Source organism: Arvicanthis niloticus, chromosome X (assembly GCF_011762505.2).
Source record: "Arvicanthis niloticus isolate mArvNil1 chromosome X, mArvNil1.pat.X, whole genome shotgun sequence".
NCBI classification, from domain to species: domain Eukaryota; kingdom Metazoa; phylum Chordata; class Mammalia; order Rodentia; family Muridae; genus Arvicanthis; species Arvicanthis niloticus.
In genome coordinates, this window is record NC_047679.1 from 113,384,526 (window position 1) to 113,396,022 (window position 11,497).

The window sequence follows — 11,497 nt, forward strand, 5'->3', positions numbered from 1 at the left end:
GGATAGTCCCCTATAACTCCTTTCTTCCTATTGTCTTATCCAGCTTCCTTGTGAGGAATTGTTGTTGGGATTTCTGGGAAACTGAATTATGAAGCCATTTTCAGTTGGGGAGAGGAAACTTTGCTGCACCAGCATGTAATGGAGTAGGCTTCTTGCCTCAAGTTCAGCAGCATTTTATATTTAGAAGAGCAGAACTGAACAAAGAGGGAGTACAACTACAAAAGCATGTATAAATGATGGCAACAGGGCAGGGTAAAGTTACATACATGACCCCACCTCCTCAGAACCTGTCCTTGAAGATACAGTAACTGTGGCAGGGTCAGCTCAAGAAAACTCTGTCAGCACTGGAAAATTTCTTTTGTTAATATGTGGCACTTTGGGGATCTTATATCACATTGTCTCCTGTTTGTCAGAATCCTTTATAACCATTCTAAAGGACTCGTCTTATAGTGGTAGAAGAACTGGAGTCTGTTTCTATACTGTTTCTGGTTGTGACTCCACAATCTCCATCCTAACTTCTCCAGAGTCACTTTTCTCATCCTGGAAGATGAGAGGCCTGGAGACCCTATGATGTGATTTGGTTAAATTAGGGACACACATTAGAAAGGAAGATATCAGCAAGTCACTCCAGATTATTAGTGTATGTGTGTTGCTTGAATAACCAGCCAAGCAGTTGCTGCCTGGAAAATCATACCCAATTCATCTGCAATAAAAAAAAAATAAGATGTGGGACAACAGTCAGGAGAAGTTGGCAATTATCCCAAACAGGGTAGTGGCTACCACAATGGTGGTAAGAAGGTTTATGGCTGCCCTGAGTATGGTGGGTTTACCAGTTGTGGTGAATTGCTGATAAACATAATCAAATGGGCTTTGTCTGAGCATCCCCTCCTTCTAGAGACTGGATGGCCTTGAAGTTTGACATAATGGAAACAAGAGCACTGGATGGCTTGGCACTGGAAACCTTCAAGGGATCTGAACCTTAAGCCATCTGAGGTGAGAGATCTTCTCTAGTGTTCTGTGGGCAAAAGAGCCAATAGAAGCTTTGGCATGAGTGAACAGTTGGGTCGCAAGGCAGACTATAAAACCAACATTGGAGCTTGGGGTTCTGGGTTCTGAGTGTAGGGATGGTCACACCCAGAAAGAAGGGTATATGGTCAAAATTCTGAATCTTGATCTACTGCCTGGAAGATAGGTGGCTTTTACAGGGTTGAACCTCTAAAAGATGAGGACAACAGTGGATTCCCAAAGGGCATGCAATTGAACCCGATCATCGGGGTGAAGCACAAGGTTGTACCAGGTACTAATATAAAGCAACTGGTCAGATAGCCTCAGTCTCCAGTGTAGGCCCCCCTAACACCTCAGATGGCATCCAGGTTCAGGATTCCTTCTGAAGACTAGAAAATGATGAAGGAAAGACAGACAACTTCTCAGAAGTACAACAATCTGAAAGCAATTTTCATGGCACCACCTCTGAACCTAATAAAACTCTGCTCAGTCTTTTTGTTTGAAGTAGACCTGAGTCTGATCTATCATTTCTCTGAATTGACTATTTTGTACACGATCATAGGAAGAAAATCTATAAATAGCACAATATTTACCAAATGGAGTGTAGATATAAAATTAAAATTATCATAGAGAAAAAACGTTGGAAAGGCAAAAGAGTCATAGCTCACAGATGTTTGGATTGCATGCCCATACTATTTTATTACACCATGACCACAGACAGAAGTCTGAAAATGAATGACAAGGTCTGGTTAGTTCACCATTTCCAGTGGGGTCATTGATACTGCTCTCCAAGAACAGTGTGGTTGCATAGTGTCCACAGCAACAACATCCACTATGTCGTATAATCCTGGTATATACCCAGAAGGTATGTGGAGAGAATCGAGGGTAAAAAAAATGGTAGATTCCACCATGCCATTTCTTCCATCAATGCTGGTAACACAGACCTATGATGACAAACGATGACAGTGAGTCTAGGGAAGGATGTAACCCACCTCAGAAGGCCCTCCACTCCCCCAGAAACCCAGATCCAAGCAGCAGATCCCTCGCCACATCATAACCTCACACTCTACTTCCCTGTCTTTACAACTCATTCTCAGACTGTCCTAACCAAGTTCTGACCCGCCTTCATCAGCAAGTTGCCACACCTCAAACCTAGTGCACTCAAAGTTTCTCCACAATTTTCTCACAGCCAAGACAATTTTCTTACTGTTGTCCATGGAACAGCCTAACGGCAAGGAAAACACACTTGAGGAAGTAAGCACACACACACACACACACACACACACACACACACACACACTCACACTCTCACACACACAAACCCTCGATAAGAGAGAGAGAGAGAGAGAGAGAAGAGAGAGAGAAACACTATATTATTCTCTGCTTATTTTCTTTTCAATCCGTGAACACAAAATCTTGGTCAGGAAAGGGATCAGTAAGGAGGAGAGGCAGCTGCCTACCCATGGCAAGACAACATCAAGGTCAATTACCTCTTCCATATTCTGAGAGTTGAGGGGGCTCGCAGAGTGGATATTCATGTTTGAAGTGCCCGGGTTCATGGAATACTCAACCAGCAGCAAATCTCCATTGAATGGCCTGAATCCTAAAACAACCATTGAAGTGAGATTATGTATTAATACAGTCAGGTCACAGGACATTTCTAGGGCCTTACTCACTGCCATATGCTGACTAACATTTCCTGCACGTAAAGTAATTTTCCAAACACTTAGACCTCTTAAATATCTTCCTATAGCAAGGAAAGCAGAAAGCTATGTAATCACTGATTCTTTACACTGATGTGTTCCCCAGGCATTGAGAAACACATGTGATGCAAATATTTTCAAGATAAATCCCTTATAGTTATGTAATGCTGTCATTGATTCGATTTTGAATGTATCCAGGGGCAGTGTCACAAAGACTAGAATCTCAGGACCCAGAAGCTTAGTGGCTGGATTTCCTAATCCCATGCACAATTCTCAGATGTGTATGAGTTTCTGGTAACTTTGAGGAACCCTATGTGAAAAACCAAAGGTAAAAAGCTACTTGGCAAACAAAATCAACTGAATCAAAACAACCACATGGCCACATGGTGATGGTCATCACAGGGGACAGGAGCTCTAGGCAATATTTAAAATACTACCCTTTTCCCCTGTATTGTACCCTACTTTCAGTTTCAAGGATGCTCAAGCCCAATACTTATATTTCTTGTTCTATGTTTTGAAAGCTGTAACTCCTACCTCCAGAAAACATGCATAACGGGAAAAACGTGTCCTTGCTGATATAGATGTTGTCTTCAGTTATGGAGGTGACACATTTGATACAAAGCCTTCTGCCAAGTTTTGATGGCTCACTGCCCTCAGGAAGATTATTCATAGCTTTCACCTATAAGAGGAGGCAGTGAGTGCAAGTGGAATAAAAATTTCATGCAGGAGATTGTCCCCTTACCAAGGATTCCCCATCAGAACAACAGCATTTACTCCTGGGCATAGAAGGGGTGCTGTTATACCTGTACTGAAGTGAATGGAAACTATGAGTTTTGGAGAAGTTTTTAAATAATAATCAGGAAAACCAGGCCTAAGAACTTGTCAGACACACCAGACCCAGTAAAGGTGCAACTCCCTCATTTTAACCTCATAAAGAGGTGTGCACTTATCACTTTGATAGCAATGGCCCCTAGTGACCTATTTTCTGACACTTGAGGGATTAGTCATGGATTGACAGGGACAAGCAAAGAATGACCCTGGCTCTTCAGCTGAGCTCATTCCTTGTTGTTGATAAGTCTACTTACCTGCTTTTTCCAGTCCTGCAGATTACCCATGTGGCCCTCATTCAAACAGTCCACCCATTCTTGACCCGGGAGAAAGTCCCACTCTATTGCTCTGCATATCTACATAGAACTGTTTCTTTGATGAAAATTCACTGATCCACAACACCTGACTTTACAGAAGCAGTTCCTTCACTACAGTCTGTTTCAGGTTCTAATCTTATCAATAAAGACTCTATTTACATCTCATTTCTGAAAGCTCCCTAAAATCTCCTTCGGCCTCTTTAACCTTTTTCATGCAATATGTAACCTGTAAGTTTTGTTCATTTACATATTGATTGTGATGTGTTATTTGAGAAATAGGAATAGTGTTTAAGACTGAAGAAAAAAACCTTTCTAATTGTGTCCAGATTGCCAGAGAAAGATGATTTTCTGGCAAAATGCCACCGTTGAGATCACTACATTTTATCACTTTATTATTATTTGACAATTTCTGACATTGTGAGAAAGCATCAAAGTTTGCCTATGTTCCTGACAAAGTGCACTTATGACAGAACTGATATTTTAAAAATATGTGGAAAACAAAAACCCAGGATTGTAAAGAAAACATAAGAGAATAAATACATATTTTTCTAGTAAATATATTTTTGTGATTATGGAAAAATCTATAGTGAATCTCTTGGACGAGAAAAACAAGAAGTGAAAATTATAACTATCATTGCGATGTTAAAAAAATTAAAATAACATTAGGACTCTGCTTCTCTGTTTTCAATTTTACCATGATTTTATAATGATAATAATAGTTATAGTAATAATGTATCTGATTAATACTGGCAAAGGGATCTTCTGTGGCCTTCTATTGAGACTCTCAATTGGAAAAGCATAACTAAGAATAACTTGACAATAGCCATCAATATATAAATAGTTGAACTGAAGTGAGACTTACATCTGTAAGTCATCCAAAATTTATAGTAGTATTTAAAAATTTGATTTATGTTAAATGTACTTTAGTTGGGGATGAAGAGTTAGCTCAGGGTTTAAGAGCACTTGGTGTTCCTGCAAGGGATCCGGTTTAAATTCACAGCACCTACTTGGAGGCTCACAACCTCTTCTACCACCAGGTAAGCATGCTGATCACAGATATACATACATGTAGGCAAAATACTCATACACATAAATAAAAACATCTAAAAATTAAAGTAAGCAAGAAAGTGTTCTTTAACTGCCATAGAAAAGTGTATAAAACATACTGTCCTGCTGATTCTGCTAGTTGGATGTTGAATAGAAAATAGCTGCTTAGTATATGATAGAAGTTACAGGATTATAAAGAACCATCATTTACATGTTGTTGAAATACTAAGAGAAGAAAAAATATTTAGAAAGCAAAGAAGCATCACTGCATTGAAATATTAGAAAATCAAACCCACTAATCTCAGAGAAGTGGAATGTCAACTTTGACCATATAGCAACATTGACTGAATCTTTTTTAAAAAATGGGTTTTCACCATGTAACTGGGGCTGGCTTGGAACTCTGCAGATCAGGCTGGCCTTGAACTCATAGAAATTTCTCTGCTTCTGACTCCAGAGTGCTGGAACTAATGCAATATACCACCATGCTCACCCAATGTAGTGGTTTGAATGATGGCTTCTGTAATGAGCTCAGATATTTGAACACTTGGTCCCCAGTTGGGGACACTGTTAGGAGAGGTTTAGAAGGTGGGAGTTTGCTGGAAAGAAATGGAAATTTTAGAGATTACCAGCATTTCTAATCCTGCCTATTTGCTTTGTGACTGTATTTGAAGAGGTGAGCACTCAGCTACCTGTTTCAGTCACCATACCTGCTGCTTTCTCCTATGCCTCATGGCCATGATGGCCTCTTGCTTTTCTAGAACCATAAGCCCAAATAAATGCTCTTCCTGAAGTTGCTCTGATCATGGTGTTTTATAAAAGCAAGAAAACAGTAAGCAGTATAGTAAGAGACTCTGGATAAACTCAGCCATACCTTGATTGCTTTGAAGATATGATTTCTTGGTTTTTTTTCCACAAGTGCAAGGACATTTGTCCCTATGTTCAGAAGCACATTGTCACTGATTACATCGGTATTGAAGAAGATGGTTTCATTAATCCAGCCATAGTCATTACACAGAGAGGTCACAACTCCCTGAATAGACTTGAATTTGGAGTTATCTACAACACAAGTAAACAAAGGTCACACGGGTTCATGTCAAATGCAAGCACCCACTATAGACAAGTTCATTTTTGAACACCCTTGTAGATATGAGCACATAGCATCACTCCTCTGACCATAAGACAACAGCCATCACTGCATCCTAAGGTTGTGACTCACGAATGGCACCTCCATGGCATCTATTTCAGCTGTGGCTGACCTTTTCCAGTGGGAACACAAGTGCTATGTTCATCTACCTGCTCAGGAAGCCCCTTTAAACTCCCACTGTTACTAGTATATGCCTGACTCAACAGCAGCAGCAAATGCATAGCCATAGCTCTACATTCTCCAACATCCCTTCTGACAAAGCATTAAAAGATATGTGCAGATGTAAGGACACGTCGCCAAATTTCCTTTTGCTCTTCATAAGTCTTATGGGTAAGTACTGTTTGGGGATCTGCCTCCTGTACCATGCTGGGACAATTGGTCACCTTCCTGTACAGTGCCTTCCTTACAACCCTGCCTCCTGGCTTCAGATACATGTGTTCATGGAAAACAAGGCTGAATTCCCTCTCAAAGTGCGATGTTCCCTTTCTCTGGGGGATAGCCAAAGACATCTTTCAAGGGCAAGATGCGAAGGCAGGGACATTACAGCCCACAAAGACTTGTGTCACGTGTTCTGTGAGTTGGTCCAAACACCCTCCTGCTTTGGCATACCACAGGAGCTTGGGGCACAGTTCAGTACTGGCCTTACATGGAAACTCAGGAACATCCTCTTGCTCAGTGGCCACTCAGGATGGCAGCAGGTCCCTCTCGGCTCTTTGTGCCCCACCGCAACTTAAGGTGGAGGAAAGCCTTTCTGAGGAGTCTCCTTGGGTGGGGATTGAAGGGCGGGAAGGGTGGGTGTTCCCAGATTACCTATATGATGTTCTTGCGATGTTTCTTCAGACATGTTCTTCCCATGAAAGCATCCACTGTACAAGGTGGTACAAGTTGTACAATGTTGGGATTGCCACCAACCTGAGCAGTGACCACGGCTTTCAGATGACTCAGTACTCTTCCTTTGTCTGACCCTTAAGATGAGAGTTTCCCAGCCTCTGTGAGATGATAGTAAACAGCTAAATGGAGGTTCCCAGGAGAGCCAGGGACAGGATACCTCCCTGGCTGCTGCCAGCTTCCCTTATAAAGCTCTGTCTGGGGAGATCCCACCTCTTTCCACTGCCTAGCCAATGAGAGACAATGGTATGTGTACGTCACTGCTTATGTCATTGGCTATGGACATTTGGTCCCACCCACCCATTGTGAATACACCAACAGGAAGGCCTCTGGAAAAGCTGCTTGCAGTTGCATCCTTGCATACTCAGTGTGCTTTTAAGGGCTCTAGCTGTTTTCTACATTTTCATGAGAGGGTCGAGAGTTTGTTGTAGGAGGTGTGGAAGGAACTCTCATACCTGCTCAGCCCAGTAAAAATCATGCTTGGTGACAGATATAAGTACTAGCCAGGAGGCTGGCTAGTTAAGGCCCTTGTTGCCTTTAGTGGAGGCCCGTGTTCTGTTCCCAGCACCCACAAGGTAGCTCACAACTGTGAAAATTTTCAGTTATATTTGTTCCAACACACTCTCCTGGCCCATCCCACACCAGGAATTCAAGTAGTCCCCACATCTACAAGCAAAATACACATATACAAGCTGGAAATGATGGCCAATGCTGTCAATGCTGTTAATGCCAGCTCTCTGGAGACAAGAGAAAGAGGTTTCTGTGCGTTTGAGGCTCAGCTCCTCTGCATTCTCACTTCTACGCCAGCCAAAACCTCACAGTGAGACCAAACACAACAAAAAACCACAAAAAACATAAAAACCTATCTGTACATATGAAATAATTTTAAAAAGCACTAGACAATTGTTGTTAGAACCCGACATAGTGTGTGGGTCTGTGTGTGTCTGTATGTGTGTGTGAGATGGGGGAGAGGCAGAGAGAGAGGTAGAGGGGCAGAGGGAAACATTATAGGGATAGTATTCCTATTTTTTTATCTCTTCTTCTTCTTCTTCTTCTTCTTCTTCTTCTTCTTCTTCTTCTTCGTCTTCATCTTCTTCTTCTTCTTCCTCTTCCTCTTCCTCTTCCTCTTCCTCTTCCTCTTCCTCTTCTTCTTCTTCTTCTTATACTTTTTTTTTTTGGCTTTTCGAGACAAGGTTTTTCTATACAGCCCTGGCTGTCCTGAAACTCAGTCTGTAGACCAGGCTGGCCTTGAACTCAGAAATACTCCTGACTCTGCCTCCCCAGTGCTGGGATTAACGGCATGCACCACCACTGCCTGGCTGCCTTCCTAATAAGATACACTATATAATTTGCAGTAGAGTTTTTCACAGTTCTTGAGTGCAGATGCCAGAACTCATGTACAATATGTACAACATCTAAATTAGGCTATTTTCCCTAGGTGATGTAAAATCCTTCTGGGATATATGCTTTTATTATGGATTGTGTGGCTTAAGGAGAGAAACAGACCACCAGAGTTTCCTTGAGGTCAAAATTGGCCTGGCAGAAGTGCAATTATTCTAAAAGGATACTTGTGCCTCTTAGTCTATCAGACTGAATCAACAGACTCCAAAATAAATGGGAATTTTCCCAGGAATCTCATGCTGAGAGAAGACAGTGGTCCCACTCAGACTGGGATGGTATCTCCATGGAAGGGATCTCACAGTTCCCACAAGTTGGAAACCCACCTCACAGGATAGACTGAATCCCAGACAGTATTGGGTCAGTAGTATGCAGGGCCAAATCTTGACTGGGAATGCTTAGATGTACATATCTTGAGATTTGTATCTAAACTTGGATCTCACTTCCAGGCCCTGAAAATGGACCTGGGCCATATCTTTGGATGACTTTGTCCTACTTCACAATGTGGCTCCACTAAATAAATCATTTTTTTTTTTTGTTTTCTACATTTAATGTGGTTCTTTAATTGGCTTATTTGAGGATGATTAGCTGGAAATGACTTGACGTTCAGGTTGTAACCACCAAGATTGATAGTAATCCCCCTTTACCACATGGCCCATTCTCTCTTGAAATGTAAATAACCAAAATAGCCAATAAAAACTTATTCCAATACCACATAAGCATGCTATTTCACTTAGCTAAGAATCCAAACCAAATAAAAACCAAATAAACACACAAAACCTCTGAAAACCTCTAATTCATTTGTTCTAATACTACTCAGTCTTCCCTTAGTGTTCTGTAATGTGTCCATTTTAAATTGTTTTTGTTTTATTTTTGAGACAGTCTTGCTATCTGCTCTGGACACAGGCTAGATTCGAGATATACTTGCCTCAGCCTTGTAAGTGTTGGAACTTATGTTGTACAACACCACACCTGGCTCCAATTAGTTTTGTACTCACTTTTCCAACCAAATCATTCTATGCAATGCACCAATGACTTCCCATTGTTAAATCTAGCTTATTTTGCCTATAAGCAGTTTATGGCACACGTAATGGTCTCTTCTTTACAAATAGTTCCTTTAATTGGATAGTTTACTTTCTACCAACTAGGCTGCTTCTCTGTCTTCTTTACCAGTTTCTTCTCAGTCTCAGAACTCTAAACAATGAAGTACTCAAGTAGCCTGTCCTCCGACTTCCCATTTACACCTTTAATTAGTCCTTCAGTGATTCTATCTAGTTTTTATGGTTTAAAATTGGATCTAAGCTGAGAATTTTCAACTTTGTATCTTTAGGCCAGACTTGTTCTGGATCCCTGACTCATATACCAGTGGCCATTTCAATATCTTCCTACCAACCTTTCCTGTGCACCTCAAATTGTGAATTTCCAAGACTGTGCTGACCTATCATTCCAAAATTACTTGATAAGGTCATTTCTCCCAGATCTTAGATTTTAAAAAATTGATGATTATAGGCAATGAAAGAAGAAAATATAAAGAGTAACTAATACACTTGTACATTATATGAGTAGGGGGGCTGACTTGTACTGCAGGTCTAGACATTAAAAGTAAACCATTTTCTGGGCTGATGTTGTGGTTTACCAATAGTGTGCTTTTACTGCCTTGTAATAAGCCCTGGCTTCAGTTTCAAGACATAAAAAAATGTTGGGGGGGGGCCTGGCTTCAGTTTCAAGACATAAAAATGTTGGTGGGCATGGAGAGGCGGGGGAGAAAGGGATAAAGTTGATAAAAGAAAAAGAAGCAAAGAAAGGAAAAAAGGGAAAGAGGGAGAGAGATGGGGGAGCGAGAGAGGGATAAAGGAAGGGAGGGAGGTTAGGAGGGAGGAAAGAAGGGAGATAGGGAGGGAGGAAGGGAGGTAGGGAGGGAGGGAGGAAGGGAGGGAGGGAGGGAGGAAATAAAGGAAAGAAAAGCTAAACTCAACCATGTTCCTACTACAGTGTTTTGTTCAGACATGAGCAAATGACCACACGTAACTTATTGATGTTTTTCTATAGGAATTTTTCAACAGTAGCATTGAGAAACCTTGTCTCAGACCACTGCATTTTCTAAAGTTATAGTAACCACAGGATTGAAAGAATTAATTTTGTAATCGCAACAAAGTCTAGAGGATACTACCTAAGTAATACTTCCTGTTTCCCATTCTACTGCATCTAAAGCTAATTTACCCCTGATTTAGCAAGAAGTAAAACACCTTTATTCTTTAAAAAGGTTTTTTTGTTTGAAATTAAAAGAAACCCAACTAATATGAAGAGTCCAATAGATTTTGTGAGTATGATATGTGCCTATACTTGTGTCGTTTACATATGGTTCTGCAGGACAAGAACAAAGCCAACGATGGGTAGTACACCATTGGTTTAGTCCCTGCAGATGAGAGGATGAGATGAACATCCTGATTCCTACTTAAGATTTTGTTATAAGAGATTATTTATAAAGCTAATTGTGATACCAACAATTAGGTTGTCTCGCTCTTTTTCACATCTCTGCTTATCCAAGTCCCACTGCTTAAACAGATCCATAAACTGCTGGTAATACTTATTGTAAACCTTTAGCCTGTAAAAAATAAGAATAAATGCTTACATTTTATATCAATATGAAATATCAAAAACAAAACTGAATCAACATATTGACACTCTGAAAAAGAAGAAAATTATAACTGTTTAAATACTCTGATGGCAACCCAAGAAATAAAATTAGGCCTTTTAAATGTCTTTTTATTCATTTTTTCCAGAGCTGAGGACCCAGTCTTTGGCCTTATATTTGCTAGGCAAGCACTCTACTACTGAGCTAAATCCCCAACTCCCAAATTTAGATGTATGTAGATTCTGGAAGTGCTTCTTATCCTAACTAAGAGAAGTGCCTTCCCATATGGTTTGCCTCTTGAAAACCAAAGAGTTTTTATCCTGTGAGTGTGTGTGTGTGTGTGTATCTTAGGAAAATCAATTTCACCTGCAAGCAATTTTTCTCCTGGTTCTAATAAAAAAGTAAATTATTTCTAAGTCAGAATATTTCACTAAGCCCTTTTGCACAGCCAACTTTTAGTACAAAGAGTAGTTAAGTCAGTTCAAATATACAAATTTAATTTAAGACATAAAATTAACTCTTCTATATATTG

At 40.5% G+C, this 11,497-nt stretch overlaps 1 protein-coding gene across 1 annotated transcript; it reads right to left on the reverse strand.

Annotated features, from left to right (window-relative positions):
• Window positions 1–1,681: 1,681 nt before the first annotated feature.
• On the reverse strand, window positions 1,682–7,120 carry LOC117695142 (cancer/testis antigen 55-like). The gene is made up of 4 exons (XM_076918562.1): window positions 6,855–7,120; window positions 3,243–5,956; window positions 2,496–2,608; window positions 1,682–1,949 (listed from the first exon to the last, which is right to left on the reverse strand). Exons 2-4 carry the CDS (start codon window positions 3,376–3,378, stop codon window positions 1,755–1,757), a joined length of 444 nt encoding a protein of 147 aa, XP_076774677.1. The 5' UTR covers window positions 3,379–5,956; window positions 6,855–7,120; the 3' UTR covers window positions 1,682–1,754.
• Window positions 7,121–11,497: the final 4,377 nt, after the last annotated feature.